The sequence below is a fragment of the Marmota monax genome, unplaced genomic scaffold (genome assembly GCF_021218885.2).
Source record: "Marmota monax isolate L192 unplaced genomic scaffold, Marmota_monax_Labrador192_F-V1.1 WCK01_AAM20220418_F8-fsc00137, whole genome shotgun sequence".
NCBI lineage: Eukaryota > Metazoa > Chordata > Mammalia > Rodentia > Sciuridae > Marmota > Marmota monax.
This window is the reverse complement of record NW_026692854.1, coordinates 363313-385975: the sequence shown is the minus strand read 5'-3', so window position 1 is coordinate 385975 and position 22663 is coordinate 363313. Positions and strand designations below refer to the sequence as shown.

The 22663-nt window shown below is 31.7% G+C and overlaps 1 protein-coding gene across 13 annotated transcripts in view; it reads right to left on the bottom strand.

Annotated features, from left to right (window-relative positions):
- Nucleotides 1-22663, bottom strand: part of Mycbp2 (MYC binding protein 2) — a 272081-nt gene that overhangs the window by 109695 nt on the left and 139723 nt on the right. For all 13 annotated transcript variants that reach the window (XM_058580959.1, XM_058580960.1, XM_046449465.2 and 10 more), the window contains 12 exons: nucleotides 21730-21951; nucleotides 18216-18407; nucleotides 15673-15879; nucleotides 15169-15300; nucleotides 13051-13229; nucleotides 10775-10917; nucleotides 9305-9405; nucleotides 8411-8629; nucleotides 6018-6243; nucleotides 4978-5096; nucleotides 4268-4355; nucleotides 1902-1951 (listed from right to left, as the gene is read on the bottom strand). In XM_058580959.1, the coding sequence (XP_058436942.1) occupies nucleotides 1902-1951; nucleotides 4268-4355; nucleotides 4978-5096; nucleotides 6018-6243; nucleotides 8411-8629; nucleotides 9305-9405; nucleotides 10775-10917; nucleotides 13051-13229; nucleotides 15169-15300; nucleotides 15673-15879; nucleotides 18216-18407; nucleotides 21730-21951 (1878 nt within the window). The remainder of the gene's footprint in view (nucleotides 1-1901; nucleotides 1952-4267; nucleotides 4356-4977; nucleotides 5097-6017; nucleotides 6244-8410; nucleotides 8630-9304; nucleotides 9406-10774; nucleotides 10918-13050; nucleotides 13230-15168; nucleotides 15301-15672; nucleotides 15880-18215; nucleotides 18408-21729; nucleotides 21952-22663) is intronic.

Here is a 22663-nt window from a genome sequence, read left to right as displayed (position 1 = left end):
ATTGCTGCTTTATTCAGTTTATCTCAGGAAATAAGTAAAATGGAAAATACCAGCTCTAGGAATTGGAAGACCTATGTACTAATCTTTGTTTCTCAACTAACTCACTTCTTAGATAAGTCACATAATTTCTCTGAAATTCACTTTTTTGTAACACATAAAAAAAAATAATACTGATTTGAAAGTCTAACTGTAAAAATGGAGAAATAATATTAAAGATACTGTAAACGAGAAAAGTGCTGTTACTACCACTAATTACACACACCTAGAACAGAATGTAAACATGAATAATGAGCATAAATGTATGCTCATTATTCTCTGGAGCTGGCAAAATTAGTAAGAATAAGGATCCGATAGAGTGAGTCCTTTATTTGAAGAATATAGCCTTTTTATTTTAGGCTATTAAAATGCCCTTTAATTGATATTTCTGTTAATAAAAATACTGTTTTTGTTTTTTGGTACTAGAGATTGAATCCAGGGGCACTTAACCACTGAGCCCTTTATTTTGCAACAGGTTGCCTAGGGCCTTACTAAGTTGCTAATGCAGGCTTTGAATCTGCAATTCTCCTGCTTCAGCCTCCTGAGCCTCTGGGATTACAGGCATGTGCCACCACACCCATCTAAATAGTGTATTTTTAGAGTATTTTTACCTAATAAACAAAATAAAGTTCAAGGGGAAATATTCCACCCTAGCTCTGAAAAAAAAAAATTTTATTCAGAGGACCTTACAAACCCATGAAATCTGGGTTGGATGCCATCAATTCAATTAAATGTCTGAGTCACCTTCTATCTTCTACCTTTGCCATTTCAATCCACAAAAATCACTCATCATTAATAGTCTTGGTATGCAGCATACATTAATGCTCAATTAGTACCATAAGCATTTCTGGCCTGGGTTCAGTAGATATTATAATTTGCTTCCTGCACATTCTGATGTTTTTATCTAAATAATAATGACTGCTACCCAGATAAATTCATACTGATGAATTCATAGAGCAATTTAAATCTCTTAGAAATTATGAGTAAGAAGATATTATAGTTTGACAAAAAAGACAAAAAAGAGCATTTCAATTGAAATATAGTACTGATATATTTCCATTACACTGTCACATGGTCTACATAACTAATGACTACATAAACAAACAAACAAACAAATCAATAATGGTAACAAATTAAGGGCTCCCAAATGTCTAAAGCCAACTGGTTTTACTTTCTTTTTTAATTTTCTTTTTGGGACTAGGGATTAAACTCAGGGGCACTCGACCACTGAGACACGTCCCCATCCTTTTATATTTTATTTAGAGACAGGATCTCACTGAGTTGCTTAGCCTCGCTTTTGCTGAGGCTGGCTATGAACTTGTGATCCTCTTGCCTCAGCCCCCTGAGCTGCTGGGATTACAGGTGTGTGCCACTGCTCCTGTCTGGTTCTGCCATTTAATATGACATATATGTCTCACACAGTCTAAACTCACCAAATATATCTTCCTCAAATTTTGCCACTCCCTATAAGTATTTCAAATACAGCCCTTATATAACACCTTTAACTAGTTTCCTTTATGAGAGGAAATTACCCTTTGTCTAGCTGGTAAAGGGAACTTTCAAAATGGAATTTAAATGTCCACAGTTGTGAAAAGGATTCCTTCCCTTCCAGCTTGGTTTCCTCTTCTTTCTCTGATAAGATTTTGGTCTAACTCCAGAATCAATACCCACCACACAACATAGTCTGAGCTCACATGAGTTCCTCTCATCAAGGAGAACAATTAAAAGTCATGTGTCTCTATAACTGCTGAGGAACAGAAAGAATTATTTAAAGAAGAAAACTGTTCAAGAAAAGTAAAGCTGATCTTGTGAAAATACTGCTTTTAAACTAATAAAATTTATCCTTCTAGTGTTCAGGACAATACCTGTAATGCAGCCTCTTCAAGAATTTCAAGATCATCTTCTAATTCATTACCTATTATGCAAATGAAAAGTTTTACTAAAATATATTAATACTTAAACCTTCTAGTCTTTCATTCATCACACCCTGTTCACAATTCTGCTACTCCATAAGGAAAAGATTTATTGTTTTGGGTAAATCTCAGTCATTTAGATTTTAAATTGTAAAATATTTTTAATGAAAATAAAAGCTACAATTCTCAAACCAATAATCAAAAAAGATTTGCTGAATAATATGCAAAAAATATATACTATATTTATGCATAATAAATAAAGGCTTTTGATTTAGTGCATTTAATTAATTTAATTAAAAAGAGGAAAGTGATTATTCTGAATCTGAACCTTTGTATTTTGGTTGACTTAGAGAAGAACTATACTTTTCATAAACAATGATGGTTCACATAGAAACATAAAGTACTGACCATGTGCTCTAGCTATTTTCTTCTTTACTGCTTAATATAGAACATATTTCATTGATTTTTTTTGATAGATTCAATTGTGAAATTCTACGAATAAAGTTCAAGGGGAAATATTCAGATTGTACAGAAGTGTGGAATAAATAATTCTTTTTTTTTTTTTTTTCCTTTTGGTACTGGGGATTGAAACACTGGGTATTTAAACACTGAGCCATATCCAGTAGTTAGTTAGTGGAGACAGAGTCTCACTGAGTTGGTTAAGGCCTTGCTAAGTTGCTGAAGCTTGCTTTGAACTCAGGATCCTCCTAACTCAGCCTCCCAAACTGCTGGAATTACAGGCGTGCATTGCTGAGTCTGGATGGAATAAATAATTCTATCTTTCTAACGAGCTTCACATCTACTCCAATGATGACCAGTGTCAACAGTTTCTTACGCATTATTTGTATAAACAATGTATAAATCAGAAGAGTGTGTGTCAATATACACATACATGAACACACACATTTGTAAATAACACGTGTAAAATGGAACCTTCTGCAACTTGCTTTTCCTACTTAATTTGGACATCTTTCTTTGCCAACCATATAAATGTACTTTAACATCTCCCACTGTATGAATATGTGATTACAATATAACCAGATTCCATTGACAGACTTTTAATTGCATTTACGTTTTACAATCACATGCACTGCTACATTTGTCATTTCTTTAACTTATCTTTTTGATCATCTGTGCAAGTGTATATAAAAAAATTGCCATGTCAAAAAGTATATATATTTAAAAATTGAACACTTATTAACAAATATCTTCTATCCTCTAAAGAGGTTGCAAAACATTTTCTTCATATGAATAGAATATAAAAGGTCTCATTTTTCACATATATACCAATATTAAGTCTGATCAAGGGAACTGAAAAGATTGAAAGAGACCAATAGAAAAAAAGTAGAATACAGAAAGAAGTAAAGGGGAAGAGAGAGAAAATGGGAGGAAACAAAGGATAGAGTTGGAAAGCTACTGTTATAAGGAAGAGCTATAGATGGAATTTTGGGAAGAGATTTAGAAAAAGAAAAAAAAGTTTTCTTTATAACTATAGTGAAATACAATGTTAAACCATATATAACCCTCTTGATCATAAATTAATTTACACACATATAATTTTACTTCATGTAGAGGTATCATTTCTGTCACTCACTCTGTTCTCCTCCACATGAAAATGGTTCTGAAAAGCTAGTTCAGTGAAGGCTGTCCTTCACTTTCTATTCTCAATCTATTCTGAACGTCCTTAGATATCTATTTTTACTAACTTATTTCTCATTGAGGACACAAATAAACAAATTTTCAAATGCAGTAATAGATTTAAATTAATTTTCAGTAGTATACACAATTCTCATAAATACCCACTCCTAGTTTTTCTGCTCCTTCAGTTGCTATTCACATTTACAGTTCTACATGTGATCTCTTCTTCCTGTTTTGTTCATCTTAAAAATTTTAGTGGTCCCATCTTTGACCCTGGGCTATTTTTACATAACAACTATGTTCAAATGATATTTTTATTGACATATCCCCTGAGCCCCAAGCACTAAATATTCAACAGTCTACTTGATATTTCCACAAAAATTTAGAAATATCACACTTTTGGTATAATCCTCTATGTTTAATGCTTAACCCAATGATTGGCATAGTATACACATGCATAAGGAGAGTGTACATGTGCATCGATTTGTGTAATTAAAAAGGATTACAGAACCCTTTAGAATAAACTTAAACCCTTAGAATATTAAGCAGTTATTGATTATGAGTATGTGATATGGAATTCATTTTGCAAATCTATTGTCAGGTGTTCTGTAATAAACATATTTTACTCTTAACTTTTAAAAACATTTATCAATAAATAACTAATACCCAACAAGACTTACCAACAGGAAGTGCTAGATCCTTTTTCATCAAAGCAGCTGCACAAACTCCACCAAGATTGGCTAATTCTTTTTCCAACTGAATGACTCCCTGTAGAATTGTATAAAATTTGCTGCTTTAAAAAATGTTTGAAAGACAATAAGAATTATCAATAAAAATTAATTCAAGTTCAAGCTTTTTATATACTTTTTAAAATTAGAAAGAAGCATGTATGGGTTAATGGTTAAATTGGGAATGGAAGAGATTCATTATTTTGTCTAATGCAGGTTATAAGGTTCAGTTTTATAGGTTCACTGTCTAAATAATTTTTGATTCATCATTTTGAAGGAACACGATCAACTCTGACCTGGATTTTTATTTTAGTGTATGACTTAAAGTATTTAGAAAAGTTGAAAGTCTCTTTATAAAATCAAGTTCTATGATTTACTCAGAAAGGTTTATCCATTAGAGCAGGCTCAGGGAAGACATAATTACACTTCAAAATTACACTTCAATCAAACTGGGTTACAGTGCACCACCCTCATTTTCTTCATGTATTAAAGTAGAAAAAAATCAATGCACACACATAAACCACAAAATATTTTAAATTATACATCCTTAGCTTACAATAAATTTCAAACTTTTGAATATAGGCAATGATGCAATTTAAGTTGATATACGTATTTAAAAACATAATCTTCCTTAACAGAATGGAAAGATAATTTGTTCTTACTTCATCAGGTCCAGGACTAAATTCATATCCAATTGCAAAACATTTGAAACCATAGAAGGATGCTTTGTCATCTTTCACATAATCTGAAGCAGTTTCTAATGAAAAAAGGGCCTCATTTCCTTTAAAAAAAAAAAAAAAAGCCAGAATTGAGGTCAAAATCTGAAACAATTTTATCAAAAATTCCCCTTTCTTTTATTCATTCCAAGCAGTATACAACTTAGACACTAAAACTTTTTAGAAGGTGGGTTCCTAAACGAACTGTGCTAAAAGTAAAACTAAAAATAGAACATCTCAAAAGAATGGTTGTTATTTTTCATCATAATTAATTTTCCCCAAAATTTACTGTTAAGTTACATTAGCAATTTTTTGATTTCTGTCAATCACAGAGGTGATCAAGTCTAATCTTTGCTGTTTCAAGGCAATCCTCTAGGCTGGCATTTGGATTTTTCTCATCTCTTTATAAACAAACAAACAAAGGCAGTTTACAGTTCAAGAAAGAAGTTTCTGAATAGGTTATCACTTTAAAGCATCACAAGAGTGGTTATAATTAACTGGATAAAACACACAGCAGACTACATATAATTTTAAAAACTTAACTTTCTTTTAAAAGAACATGAGTATCAGTGATTACAGTTGTACACACTTATGTTCTCTCTCTCTCTCACATACCTTTAAAGCCAACTGAAATAATAGTTTCAACACAACTTGGAAGGGTTTACAACTTCTCTTCAAAGGAAGGACTGGAGTCCTTAATTAAATTCTGAAAATTTAGCATTTACTGAGAAATAAAATATTTAATATTTTTCTATACCTTGGTCCCATCTATATAAACACCCACTCCCCAATATTAACTCTGCTCCAAAACTCAGATCCTGGTATGTTCCTTACCCAGGGCAACTTATTTATTCCTCAACTGCAATTCCCATAAGTCTAAAAATAATTTCCTCAAAAAATTAAATAAACTTTTCAATAGTGTAACCTTACTAAATGTACATACACATATATATTTTACCCCATAAGACAGAAAAGAGGACATTTACCTGGCAACACTAAAACCATGGTAGGCCATCCAGAGGATCCAGAAAATTTCTTTAATTCTATCCATGAATTAAGATTTTCATGAACAGATATCAATTTTGGTCCATATCCTGAATTCTGAATGGTTCTAACAGGAATCAGCAAACGGAGGACATCTTCTGACTGTGCAGTACCACACTGAGGGTCAAATTCAATTGTCATCCACCTGACACATTCTGGGAATGCCACCTGGCAATAGGCAAGAGGATATGAATACATACACACACACACACACACACACACACAACTCTGCCGCTGTATATGTGTGTGTGAGTGTGTTTTCACATTTACTAAATAAAACCACAGGATAACTCCAAAATTAAAAGAAATTATTACCAATGATAGAAAAGGAAGGAAATGAATGAAGTGGACAGAGATAAAAGCTCGATTTGTTATATATTATGTAATTATTTCAACATTTATAAAACAAAATGTAAATTTAAAAGCAATTACAAAAAGTCTAAAATAAAACAAATTATTCAAAATATATATCCAATTGTTTTATAATCACAGGTTATTCTAACTTACTTTAGAAGACAGTAATTGATCATTCTAATTTACTTTAAAACATAGCAATTTGACTACATTGTAGTTATGATATAATCAATGGACAACATACCCACTCTACCTACCCATGCACAAACACTTTTCTAATTTTAATATTCCCAGTGTCATTGAAAATAGAAATTCTAGATGTGTGAGAAAGGAGATTCAGGTGTCCTCCACCCCTCCTTTTTTTTTTGCTACTGTAGATTGAACCCAAGGGTGCTTAACTATTGAGCCACATCCCCAGCCCTTTTTAATATTTTATTTAGAGACAGGGTCTCACTGAGTTGCTCAAGGGCTCCCTAAGCTTCTGAAGCTGGCTCTGAACTTTCAATCCTCCTGCTTCAGTCTCCAAAGCCACTGGGATTTAGGTGTGTATCACTGCTCTGGTGATCCTTATTTCAATTAGTATCATCAATACAACTCATGAAGTGTTTTATCTTTAAAAAACTACATATATAAATATGTCTATAAATAAATATATCTACACACAAATATATGTATATATACACACGCACATATAATACACGTGTATGTATAAAAGAAACCAAGGTCTTTGAAAAAATTGGATGGTTCCAGTGCTGAAGCAGGAACATCTTATACCAGAAAGCAAGGAAATGAGGAATTTCACACCTACAAAAGGTGTCTATAGGACTTAGCAGGTAAACTGAAGAGGACTTCACCCAACAGACACATGGTCCAGTTTCAACTATCAAAATTGAAACGGTTGCGGGGTGGAGAAAATATCTATAGATGTAAAGGGTTTTAAAATTTAAAGAGATTTGAGAGACATAACCGACTGCAATGTATGCATCTTATCTATATTCTGATTTAAATAAATTAGCAAAATTTGCATGATCTTATTAAGGAATCATTCACTTTTGAAATGATAATATTAGTTATTTTTATTTTTATTTTTTGTTCTAATTTATTATACATGACAGTACAATGCATTTTGACACATTATACATAAATGGAAAATAACTTCTGATTTAGAGTTATACTGGTTGTGTAATCATATATGCCCATATATGATTCTATTATCATTCTTATCCCCGTACCCCCACCCCTCCCTTCACTTCTCTCTGTCCAATTATTATGGTTATTTTTAAATGTCCTATATTTTAGAGATATGCTTAAGAAAATATCATGAATGTACTTTAAAATAATGAATCTGTTAAACTTGGGGAGATGAATAGCTCAGGTATAACATACTATCTTGCTTTACTTTTATACATTTAATATTCTCTACAATAAAAAACCTGAAAATTTTATAAGAACACAAAATGTTAACTTCTAATTAAAACTGATGAAATGAATGACTTATTAATTTACATAATGTAATTTAAAAAACAAAGAAAAAGGATTTTGAATATAATGACATTAAATTTATAAATGTTTTGCAGGGTTTTTTTTTTTTAACACTAAACAGAGGACTCCTTAAATCCTACAATGTGTAAATTTTCAGAGCTCAGGCTGGATTCAAATAATGTCAATTCAAAAAATGATTTATGAATTTTAATTCTTGCATGCATTATTATTACAATATACAGCATGGGAGTTTAGAATTACATACTGAAATATAGTTGTAAGAAGATTTGAGAACCATCCTCATAAACCTGTATTCTTTAGGGAGAAATTCTTTCTTAAAGCCTTCTGTGTATTTGGTAGTATCTATCTGTGATTTTCTATACTTACACACTAAAAAAGAGATTACATTTCTGAAAATAAGCAAAACGTTCTTTAAGATATCATTATAGAACCTCAAATAAAGTTTTACAATTGAGTCTAACCAGAAATCTGTGCCTACCTTGTAGTGCATAACAGAGGCAGGCTTATATGGGTGCTCACTCTCTATGACAGCATAGTGATTAGAGGTTGTACAAGCTGAGAGACCTTGTTCAGGCTGGTTTCCTGTGGTGCTATCTGTTGACTGATTAGGATTGAAAGCAGGGGGTGCATACTTCTGATTCAAAATAGCAACTGAGGGAAGCAATTGTTGGACAAGGCCAAAGACTTCTACAGCCACCTAGTAAATATATATAAAACAAAAGATTAAGATGATAAATGTGAAATTAGTTTTTAAATTATGAATTACTATAAGTGTTGGTTACCCTCATTAGCAACAATTTGCATCAAGAGTTGGTACTAAGTTTTTGTTCAATGAGAAATCTGCTTTATGGATAAAAAAGATTTCTCTTAGATGTTATACTAAAATACCTAGTCTGTGTTTTTAAACACTTTTGTTTTTTGTGATCTACAGAAAATTAGGTTATACTCAATATTTAATTATGCCAAAGAATCAATAATTTACAATTTGTTCCATGTCTTCAATATTTCTCTACTTTAAAACACTTCTCTCCTTTTCCATTATTATTATTCAAGATGATGAAGATATGGTATCAAGCTCATATATTTTAAAAATCTTTTATCTTAAGTCTTTCCTTTCATGACATATTTCTAAAATATAAAATTTCCCATTCCCAAATTCTTCAAATGTACATTCAGTATGTAAGTCCAATAATCCAGTAAACACACTAAGAACTGAGAGATTTAACTAATAACTTTTCCCACATAACACATCAATCTCTGCCTATTACCTATAACCCAGGTGCCTCAAGGATTAAAAAGTATCTTTAAATAAAAGATATAAAATCTAAAAAATGTTATTTTTTTAAAAAATCAAAGTTATAGAATTACACACCTTGGGAATAGCAGCAGCTACTGGTCCTATGTAGGCTATAATAAGGGGAAGCAGCATGGAAAATAGACTGGAAGAGCTAAGCAGTTCTGGAATGTCATCAGCTAAAAAAGGCATTAAAACTATAGTTAGAAGGCAGTTTTCATTGTACTACATACATGCTATACTACCTATATTCTGTTCTCTTGGACAAAGTTATTAACATTAACTGTTTATTAAGGACCTGGTACAAGTCTAAGTGTTTTACCTCCACATGTCATCTCAATTACCACAATAAAATGCTTTTATTATTCCTACTATTTGTTTAGAAGGGGAAACCAAGGCACACAGTGTTTAAGTATCTTACACAAAATACTTTATGGGTATTAAGTATATGTATCTGTATAATATCTAGGATTAGAACTTAGGGTAACAGAGCCATGATTTTAAAACTACTACTCTGGTACCAAACATGACTATTATTGATGTTAGGAAAATAATCTGTAAAACAGGATAATAATTCTCATTTTCTCATTGGATGCTGTAAAGATTAAATATGTTAATATATGTAAAACACTTAGAACAATGCCTGCACATATAAAGCACTCCAAAAATGTCTGCTGTTACTAAGCTATATTGTCTTTTATTTTTCTAAAGAAAAATCTGTGCTGTGACATATTAGTCACGTTGGTGGAAGGATAAATTTGAGTCTAGATTCTAAAGATACTTATAAGGTCAATTATTCTTCCAAATATTGGCTTCTAGATGTGCTGCTTCACAAAATAGACTAGGAATAGAACAAATATTCCTCATTTTTGGCAAACTTCTCAGGTGACTCTAATGTGCACCTAGGCTTAGGAATGAATGTTATAGTAACAGAGTACTAGGGCAACAGTTTATTTTTATAAATGATAACTGTTGCCAATGTAGGGGATGATTAGATAACTAGATAGGGAAAGTGGGAAAGGTGGTGGTAAGATTATTATGATTTTTATCCATCCATGAAAAGGAGGCAGGGCATGCACTTGCACTATGGCAGCCTGAACTAAGCACTGGGAGAACAGAAAGAGGGATGAATACAAACTGGAAAGGTTTCCAGTGAAAGAACTCATAGAACTTAATTTAGACAAGCAAATCAAAGGAGATGGTTAGGGTATCCAGACATTTGGGTAAATGGTGACACACATTACTGAAGACAACATATATAGGAAGAATAAGCTTTTTGATTACCAAAAAAAGAATAAAGGCAATACCTAACTTTAATCAAGATAGAATTCTTTTTTTACTAGGTTAACTAAGGAAATTAAAATGCCAAGTAATTGCTTTGAACATACTTTAAAAATATGCTGGTCCAAAATTCATGCATGCATAAATCTCGAATGAATAAATCACTCAGGGATTCTACAAGATGGCTCCTCCTCAATTACTCCATGCAAAGTTAGGGAACAAAGAATCTACAATATGACTATAAAGAGAGAAAAAGGATAGTCTTACCATCTACAGCAAGAGCTCTGTGCAAGAGGTCCTTGGCAGCTCGAACAACAGTGCTTACCACAGAGAGAGCTCTACTACAGTTTTTATCTTCTTCATTGGCTTTACTCAGAAGTTGAGATTGTAAATCCCCATCAAATTCACTCCTGTGACATGAGTAAACAAGAGAGTATTCTACAACGGTAAGTAAAACATGACCTAATTTTAGAAATCATACAGATCAGAGCCTCTCATTTAATTTACATTTAAAAAGTTAAAGTTAAAACAGTAAATATGTAATCATATAGTTTCAAGAAGTAATAGGACTTTGAAGAAAAACGACAACAAAAAAAAATCCACGCAAAGATGTGAGGGAAAAGTGTCAGGACAAAGACAACAATGTTGAGTTTGAAGAACAGAGTGAAGACAAATATTGCTGGAATGAAAGGAGAAAGAGTAAAGAGTGGCGATGGGGGGTAGAGGAAACAGGAGTCACAATATCAACTAACTTCACGTTTCATACTGGTATGGCAACAGGAGGACACTGGACTTTGAGAAAGGGCAGAATACAATATGATTTATGGTTTCATTATATCACTGGCTGCGCCAAGGAGAAGTGATGGTAGGTGGGCAACAGAGATAGGAGAGAGACTTGTAGACAGGATATTACAATTTTACAGACAGAGATAGTGGTGATTTGCACTAGGTTACTAATCATAGTAATGGTAGAAAAGGTTGGATTGAGGACAGTTTAGTTTAGTATTTGCTGATGAATTAGATATAAAGTATGAGGGTAATAGAGACATCAAAAAATGACAAGGTATGTGGCTATAACTGCAGAAGGGAGAGGAGTACTATGGATCTGTTAAACCTAAGATGTCTATTAGTCAACTGTACAGAGCATTCTGAAAGAGAATGTGTAGTGGTTCAAGACTATGACATCTGGAATATGATTTCCTGCCTATCAATCCCTGTACCTTAAATGATTATGTGTGATTTGGGCAAGATTTTTAACACTCAGTGCCTCAGTTCCCTCTTCTGTATAAGTGCCTACCTCATGACTACCTAAGACAAGACAGATAAAGCACATAGTTTAAGCGCTCAGTATACATGAATCACATCATCTCCACCTGGGGTTATCTGAAGAAAGATATCAGAGACTTGAATATTCAGTCTAGGGCTCTCAGAGAGGATACCAAAACTAGATATGAGTTTAATATCAAGAGTGATGTTAAATATCAAGAGACTTTAATCTTTTTTAACCTAAATTATTAAAGTAAGAGTATTTAAAGCTTTCTTATAAATATGAAAACATCCAGAAGTTTGAATAGTAGATGCTGTTTATGGCTCTCTAGCTTTTTGAAATATAAAACTGTCGTTGTGTGCATGCTACAGCTTTCAATCTATGGTTGAGATAGAGAATAATGAACTATTTATTATAATGCTTATGTAACAAAAAACATTCTTCATAATTAGGATAAAAAGACTAGAAATCTTATATATTTTAGCAACAGCATTGTACTGTACAGCTATATACTGTGTACTGTCTCTACTCTATGACATATGAATAAAGGGAGGAGAAAATCTTTAGGGAAATTATTTTGTACTAACAACCTAGGAGGTGTCCCTAGATAGTTTATGAAGGAAAGAGAGGAAGCATCAAGCCTATGCAACTTTAGTGATTAGTTGGGTTAAGAACAAATGTGGTCAATAGTACTCACTACTACCTAAGACTCTAGCTAAGTTACTAAAAGAAAAATTCAGAGAAGTTATTTTTAACCCAAAGGTTATTATTATTCTTTATTTCCACTCTTTTTGTAGAATGGTTTCTGTTGAAATAAAAGAAAGAACCATTGTATATTCTAGGGCCCAAGAGGATACCTCAGGCAGATATGAGATTTATAAACATTGAAATATTCTGCAGACTGATAATAGGATCAAGGCAACAACACCACCTGGGTTGAGTCAATCTGATAATTTATTTTAGGTACTTATAAAAATAAATAAATTCTAATTAAATTTGAAACTTTTATGATTCATGATGAAGTACCCAGAACATGTGTCCAATACACAAAAATGTCAAGAAATGACCAAAACCCATGTTTTAAAGCATTTACCATTATATTAAATTTTGAATTTATATCTTAAATGAGACTTGTTTATATGAATTAGCACAAATATGTGTTAGGAAGATATTTTGTATTTAATTACAACTGTTCATTTATAATTTTTTACCTTGGCAGTATACTATAAGTTATGCCGCTTTAGAATATTTCCATTCCATCTATAGATACACCTACCTATAGTAGAGTATCTGTGGAATCTGTCCTCTGGTTTGGTTTGTGCCATTGCTACTCAAACTGCATGTGCTGAATGTAAAGGTCACACCATCAGGGCACTGAACCGTAGTCATTCCTCCATCTCCATTGGCTGTACGGCTTCCATAGTTTCTCAAGCGCACAGCATATTTAACATTTTCCTTCATGATAAAGATGCAAAACATGTTTGTTTATTCATAAAGTACAGAGGCTATAAAAAAAGAACTCTAGCAATAAAACTAGGCAAATATATTTAACTTCTTTATAATATTTATAGATGATGTTACTGAATGAGGTTTTTTTAAATTTTTTTTTTTTTAGTTGGACACAATATCTTTATTTTATTTTTATGTAGTGTTGAGGATCGAACTCAGTGCCTCGAGCATGCCAGGCGAGCGCACTACCACTTGAGCCACACCCCCAGCCTCACTGAATGAGTTTTTAATGAATCAAATATGATGACAGTTAACAATTACTGAACGCTTTTGGCATAACAAAAACTGTCCTAATTACTTTGTGATTTAATTAAATCAATCCTTAAAATATCTTCATCAGCATTATTTTACAGATGAAGTATCTGAGGTACAGAGGTTAAATGACTTGCCCAAATTATACAACTAGTAATAGAACTAGGATTTGAACACCAGTATCAGAGCTAGTTCCTGCTCTTAAAATCACATCGCTAGACTATTAGCTATTAATAAAGGATTTTAAGAATATAATACAATATTTTTCCTAGAGAAGTTTAAATCTTGAAATATCATTATTATTATTTTTGTGTGTGATGCTGGAGACTGAACCCAGGGCCTTGTGCATGCACGGCAAGCACTCTACCAACTGAGCTGTATTCCCAGCCCCTAAATTTTGAAATAATTTTAAATGTGTGAAAAAAAAAAAAATAAGTGAGGACTGGGGTTGTAGCTCAGTGGCAGATCACTTGCATAACATGTGTGAGGCACTGGGTTCGATTCTCAACACCGCATATAAATAAAAGGTCCACTGATAACTAAAAAAAATATTAAAAAAGAATAAGTGAGCCCATTGTATTATTTTGGCAGAGGTTTATTCAAAGACAAAAATAAATAGGCAGACAGATGTGAGAAAATATTTGTAAGATAATAATTGTTTAGAATATCAGGCACTATACATAGAAAATGTGAGCTACAGATACTCATGTTTATAACTCAAGACATAAGTCTTATAATAAAGGATTTTTGGTTTTTCAGTATCTGAACATTTCGCCCCAGGTACCAGGGATTGAACCCAGTGGCACTCTAACACTGAACTGCATCCCTGGCTCTTTGAGACAAGGTCTTACAAAATTGCCCTAGCTGGCCTCAAACTTGCAATCCTCCTGCCTCAGTCTTCTAAATACCTTGGGATTACAGGCATGCACTGCTGTGCCCAGTTCTAAACTCTTTTTGATGAAGTTTTTGATGAACCTACTTAAACCAAAATTCTGTTCTAAAATGAATTTATTTCAGTTGAACTCAGAAATACTTCAGTGCTACTTTAACACTGAAAATTAATGAGGCATAAGCTATTTTGCCAAATGTTCATTTTTAGAAAATTATTTTACATAAAGCGGTAACTTTAATAATACTGTTAAGGCCACTTATGTTTTAAAAGAGTTTGGGCACAGTAAGAGAAGAAAGACAGGAACTAATATTTATTCAGTTTTCATACTGTGCTAGACAGGGAGGCAGGCGCTTCATTTCCATTATTTAATTTAATCTGCATAACATTACAACACAGATGTTATCATTCCCTCTTTACAGATTAGGCTCAAAACAATGACTTGTTAGTGTTGTTAAAGCTAAACATGGAAGATCAGGTATCTGAAGTTATGTTTGACTAAAACATAACTATTCTTCCTACCAAATTTAAGAGATACTATAAGAGATACTATGCAAAAACAGAATATAATATGGTACAATATCAGGAACACAGTAGGGAACTTCATTAATATTTGAAGCATAACATGAAAGATAACTTAGGAAAAGCGATTTCTAACAAAGAAAATTTACGGAATACTTTTCACTACTTAAAACTACATAATATTATCTCTTTTTAACAACATAAACATATCGTTGAAATTACCTTTAAAGGAACAACTTTGTCAAGTCTGATTTCAGCTATGTCACTAGGTGAATCATCTGTTGTATAAGTTCCTTTGACTAATTCTAGAGATGTCCATCGGTGAGAATGAGTTGAATCTCCCGCATGCTCGCTCTAATGAAGATGCCAAAACAAAATCCATTAGACTCTTATTTTAGGAACATTTTTGATTTGTAATTAATTACTGCTTTAATGCAGTTTATTTCCTTGCATATAAAATTAGCCAAAAGCTTTTCCCTGTACAACAAAAAAATTACTCAAGATTTGCAATCAGAGGCTTAGAAGTACATTTACTAGTCTTCAATTCCACTTAAAATCTTTCATTTTCCAAAAGTGCAAAAAGTACGAGGCAGGAATGATCCAAGATGTCACTCAAATAATAATTAATGTTTGCCATATATGAGTGATCTGCTAAACCCTCAAAGATACGAACCCATCATACTATGACAATGATAAGTTCTCACAGACCACCCAACTGATACTTACATCATCAACTAACACTTCCAATTCATATTCATGAATTCCACCTCCTCCATAGACAGAGAAACCAACTACAACAACTCCAGGTTTGTCTACTGAAAAACAGATTGCATCTGGGGACCCATTTCCAGTGTTCCAACTTCTTCCCTGACTTGTTTTAGTGAATCGGTTAGCACTGGCTTTTACTGAATGAAGAGAATTAAGTCCATCAACCTGTGAATAGCACAAGCAATTACATCAGCAGTTGCGTGAACCTGAGTGTTAATAATACACCTGTAACAAAACTATCTAAAGGTTTGTAAAATAACCTATACATAATAAATGGGTTTAGATTCTTGTAAGGGTGTATTATATTAAGAAATTAGCCCATAATAAAGCCAGATTTTATCAATCTAACATCACAAATCAATGCTACTTCGCAGTATTTTCTTTTAGTCATAAATTTAACTTAGTATATCAGAACTACAAACCCGTATGTCACCACAGTCACAACATACGAATGATTACTCACTTTGAAAAGAGATACCAAAAATTTAATCAACATTCTCTATAACAGTAGTTTTCATACATACATACAGAGCTCTGAGAATTCTGCAGAGATAGGTGCACAAAGACAATGTGGATTAAAGGTTCTTTAACCAGACCATTTCTCTTATCTTCGAACTTTCAAGTGATACTTCATTTGAAGAAAACGATACTATTTCCTAAATTTGAATACCACTAAGGTATGCGTGATATATACACAACCACACTAATTTCAGACTTGCAGTACAGAGGATCAGAGAAGTTATTTTGATTTGAAACTAATCTTTTAATTTACAGAAACTGTTTCTAATCTAAGTTGATCACATTGTAATTAATTATTGTTTTAATGTAGTTTATTTCCTTGCATATAAAATTAGCCAAAAGCTTTTCCCTATACATTACAACAACAAAAAAATTTACTCAAGATTTGCAATCAGAGGCTTTGAAATACACTTAATAGTTTTCAATTCCACTTTCTTCCCTTTTCCAAAAGTGCAAAAAATACGAGACAGGAATAATACAAGATGTCACTCAAACAATCAAATAAAATCACTCTCTTTTGATCTAATGTTTTCCATATATGAGTGATCTGCTAACCCTAACTCTAATCCTTGAGAAAGTTAAGAGAGGGAACAGTTGAAGTTTATGATTTTATCAAGATTTATAAACTACTTTGAGAGAGAGAAATGTGGGCATCTAAACTAGGACCTTTGGGAACTCCTAAGGTTATATATTAAGTGCCCTGTGACTTGGCCATTTCGTTAGAAATTTTGTTCCTTTGGAAAGGTTAAGTTTACATATGAGTTAATGTTTGGAGGGGGGCATATGAATTATGGACTTTCCTATATCCTCTAGAGTCTAGTACAAAAGGGAAACATTTTATAGACTGAATGAATATTAAAAAAAATTAGTTAAAAATTTTTCTGACAAGAGTGTCAATGGCCTCCAAGGGCAAAGTCAAAGCAAAACAAGAAACCTAGGAAATGCTTCCTAGGGTGAGATTCTAAGATTTGCTCAGGTCCATGTAATCAACCAGAAATTATAACCACTAGTTATTGTGAATCAGTGGCCAACATAGATTGGATGATTTCCAGAATAGGTTCTAAAATAAATATGAAAGTTTAAAAAAAAAAAGCGAAGTCTAGAAATCATAAAAGTAAAATAGAGATAACAAGTTCCTTGGCAAGAAATTTGAGAGCTGGAGCCACTGAACATCTGTAGGTTATTAAACATTTCTCTGAGTGATATAAGGTATTTCACATTAAAACATGATTTCCAAAACCAATCTACAGTCTACTTTTTTTGGGGAAAATAAAAATATCAAATTTAGTCAAACCAACAGAATAAGTAAGGCAGTGAAATGGAGTGGAAAAAAAAAATGTTACTTTAAAAAGTGAAATTGTGTTTAAAACTGTTTCAGGTGATTTTCTCAAACATAATATTTCATACTTTTAAAACTTTTTAACAATGGCTACACAAGGTGAATGTACTTAATGTCACTGAACTGTACACAAAAATAATTAGAATGACAAATTTTATATTATGAATATTTTACAATTTAAAAAACTGATATGAGTAAGATGAAAAAAATTGAGTTTCAATATATATGTGGCTTGGGTCAATTGAGTGGGTAGAGCAATGGTCTGAAGCTCTTTACCATTTTAATACCATGTGTTCTTTATCAGTAGCCTGACTTAATAATACTCATCAACCAGCAATGGGAACTTTTCACTTTTATTGAGGCATGGAGCTGGAGTTGTGTAATAGGGCAGATGAGAATCTAGTCAAGGGGAAAATGTATGCTTTATATTACTGTAACTTTCTGGGTAAAGTTATAAACAAGAAAAAGCAAATAAAAAGGTATAAGGAAAGGCAGAAAAATAAAAAGCTGAGTTGAAAAAAGAATTTTTTTTTTCTAATCAACACAAGTATAAACTAGTTTTCATAAAATGAAAATACATGAAAAAAGAAACTGGAAAATTTATGTATGTTTTTATTCAGTCTTAAAAAATATAACTTATTACCTCAGATCCCAGGGCTGATGCTGTCAGTTCACTGACAATACTGGCCAATAATCCACAAGTATTAGAGACCAGGTGGGAAGAGAAGAGTTCATTTTGTCTTCTCAGGCTGTTTCTAACTGGTAGCACAACAATAACGAGCATTTTCTCCAGAACTTCACGGAAGCTTGTCATCCCTGAGATATTCTCTTCACTCTATAATACACGAGAAGAGAAAGTGCCTAGACATTTTTTAAAATTTTACTTTCCATGAGCATTTCATTGCAAAATTTTATCATTCCACAGGACAACTGTAAAATCCAGACCAAAATAAGAGTCTATTTTTACAAATTTATCCAGTTGTATATAAAGCTTCTTTATCTACTTTTCATTTGTAAAGTCTTTTTTGAATGATTAAAATCTATGTATCCTAAAAACAACACAAATTTACATAGTGTTTATGTTTTGTGTATGGAGGCAGGTACTGGGGATTGAACACAGAGACCACTGAGCTACACAGGGTCTTATTGAGTTGGTGAGATTGGCCTGGAAATTGCAATCCTCCTGCCTCAGCCTCCTGAATACCTGGGATTACAGGCGTGCATCACCATGATAGGCTATGCTTATGTTTTTAATAGCCTGGAGCATTTTTTACATATTCCCTTATTTAACTTCTAAGTCATAATCCTATAAAACAGAGAGAAAGCTATTCTTCCCACTTAAAACTTTTTCTATAATACAAGATTTCAATCAGAGATATTATTTCTGGAATACATAGAGGTAAATCAACTCTAAATCTGTGCAAATAAATTTTCTAACAAAATTCTCTTGTCCATACGTGGAGTAGGCAGTTTTATAATTATTACTATATTCAAATTTTAAAGGGAAATAAAATTCCAACTTTTACCAGTGGAAAAAATATAATTTAAGAAATCAAAATCCCATTAAAAACCAAAGGAAAAACATGAAAAATATTATTAATTTAGCTGATATCCAGCATGAAAATTATTTGTTCTCTGCCATCTTCTATGTCTTTAAGCCCACACTGAATAGAAAGTGAAATGTACGATTTCATCAGGAAGCCATAGTAACCAAAATCTCAGGGTAAAGAGGAGCACAGAGTTAAATTACTCTGTTCTCAAAACAAATCAAATACGTAAATGAATGTACTTTCAATCCAATTGGAAATTAGCTGACCTTTCAATTAAAATCATCATGACCACAATTTTAACTTCTTTCTTAATATAATTTTAGGCTGAAAAAAAATTCAGATATAACTTTTCATATTTAAGTTATTTCTATTACAATTTGAATAAAATCACCATAATATTTTGATTTACTTCTAATCTAGTTCTTATGAATTTAAAATACTCAATTTTTGATCTTGATTAAAACCTTAATTCTTTTATCCCTTTTACCTTCCCATTCTCCAGAAACTTGACTTTCTGGAAAATATCAGAAAGTTAGCTTTTGATAAAATTCAACCCTAAATTGTACTCCATAAATCAAGAATCTTGCTATGCTTTGCTGGAGAGGGGAGGGAATGGTGAGAGATTATATGAAATGTGTTCATTTATGCCTGTTTAGTATTTAATTAGTAGTTGCTGAGATTAATACAAGAAACTTGCCAGATAGTACAGCATTAATAGTTTGTCAATGTGATTTGTTGAAGGACCAAATTTTTTAAAAACAGTCACTAAACTTTTAGAAAAATGTACTCTCGTTTGCTCATGGTGGCAAATACAAGCTGACACTAGCTTTTCAAAAGTCATTTGGCAATTTGTAACAAATTAACATACTTTCCTTTGAATTATGAATTTTTCTACACTTAAAGGTTTATATTGGGAAAATAATCATAAATACGCATGCAAATTTAGGCAATGATATTTCTAGAAGCATTGTTTAAAATACTGTAATACTGAGAATATTGTAAATGTGTGTGTGTGTGTGTGTGAATGATTATACTATACTGAAATGTTAGAATGCTTTGTCCACAAAAAATGGTGGAAGAATATATATTAAACAGAATATATAATCAGACTATTATTAATGTACACATACAAATATACAATTATTATTAATAATCACTACATATTAGCAGTTTTAAAAAAATTACTGTATATATAAATTTTTTTAATACTACAACACAAAAGGGAATTACAAAATAAAATATCAGATTATCCATAAGTTTATCACTCATACATTATTTTCATCACTAAGTATACTCTTCCAATCAATAAATTTTGCATACATATTTTACATAGTCATCATTGCATATATGCACTTTTGTTTTAATTTTTTTCAAATATTTTAAAATATTTCTCTTAATATTAAATGGAAATATATCTGTTTTTAATGGCTGAACCATTATTCTATGAACCATATTCTATGAAGTTAATATACCCATTCAGCTATTTCAGTTAGTGAAGAACATTTAAAGTTCTAATTAGGGTTTCTAAATTTTATTTTTAGTAAAATGCATATAGGTTTCATCTACAAATTATTCCCTGAATTTTCTGTGAAAACACTCATAACTCGTTAACAGTGAAATGAAAATTCATCTTGAGGTTATCTGCTAGTTTACAGAATCCCAATTCAAGGGCTGTATTTATATTTTCACTCCTGTCTCAACTAGCAACTAATAAAAATTCCAGTGAACAGTAAATAAGTAATAAATACTAAAAGACTGAAAGAAAAGGATTATTTAGACTAATTAAATAATGCCACAAGCAATGTATACAGTTAGTAGTTTTCTTCATAGTCTCACCAACATAGGAATTTATAAGAGAATAATTTTTCTTAATTCCATAGAAACACACTGATACCTTAATATTACTTTCATTTACTATTAATAAGAGAGAAATTTTTCCCACACTGGCTCTTATATTTATTTTTAGTATTTCTTCTGGTATCCTGCAAAGATACTACATTAACTCCCTGCAACTTTTCTTTCCATTGTTGAAACTTTCTTCACTCTTTTTCTGTTGATTTAGTCAACAGAAAATTGTTACTGTACAATAATTAGGAAATCTTTTCTATGTTCTATTTCTTGCTTCCTGAGTCACTGGGTTACAGGTGTGTACCACTGCACCTGGCTTCCACTTTTAATGATTAGTTCCCATTTGGAAAGTAAATATATAAGAATGCCTTTTAGTTAATTTTTCTCTATAGCACTTTCTAGTAAAACAAAAGTAGTTGTTAATTTACTAAAATGTTTTACAGAAGAAATCTTAAAAGTTCTTTATTTCCATATCATTTCTATCTTGAAAACTTAAAATATTACATTAGAAAAGAAAAGACTTATTGTATTTGGAACTTAACCTTTAAATGATACAGCCAAAAAACAAATATATAGCTGTTCATTGCATAACTCACTTTATAAGTAAATGAAAATCTTTTAAAAATTTAAATCTGGCTGTTATTATGAAACAGATAATCATTTGTTAAATAATCAATGGGTAAACTTACATATTTGCTAACACAGAAAAATAAGCAGTTTTATTGCTTCATTATAAAAGAAATTTCAGAAAAGACCTACTTGACTGAGTTTCTCCATATGTGCTACCAAAAGGGGAAAACGATGAACTAGTGTTGAGTCATTCTCTGTGCTAACTTGTTTAACAATTGATCGCAGTAGTACTTCTCCATCATATGCAATAGGAAAAATAGAAGTCAGCTTAACCGAAGTGTGACATAAAGCTGACATAACAGCTGCAAGGAGTCTACTACTTGAGGTCTTAAAGTTTGCTTCTTGGATATCCTTTAAAAACAAACAAAAATTCCCACTAAGAAATACTGCATCAATATAAGCCATATTTCTGAATATATAAATAGTAATTTTTTAAAATTATATCAAATTTTCTATCAATCATTTAAATTGTTTTGTTATGGGATAATATCACATCAATCTTAAAATACAATTTTGACTATCCAATGAATATGGAAAAGTTATGGTCAACAAAAACAAGCATCCAGGTCTCTAGTAAATCAAAGTTAATATTTATGTATCTCCATAGTCAATGTTCTCTTTAGCACTATTTTCAAAGGGAGATGTTGTATTAGAATATACAGCATTTTCCTGTAAACATTCAAACTATTTTTCTCAAATAATAAATTATTTAAATTATAATTCTATACTACTATAGTAACACTTTTCTAAGGTCACAAAATTATGTTATCACATTTCAGTTTATCCAAAAATTTAGTAGCATACCTATAAAATTTTATATAAAAATATTAAAAACTTATCCACATAGGATATCTTAACTCACAAAAATTGTGAACACAGTACTTAGTTCATCAAACATTTGTTACAAAGTCAAGCATAATGCAAGACCATATTCCCTAAGTTGAACCAATGCTTGCTAAACATCATCTGTTGAGCAGCAAAGGAAGAAAATAACCATATTAGAGTGGTATGGTTGAAAGTGAGAGAGAAATTAAGTTACATACTAGTGAAGGCAATAATTGTG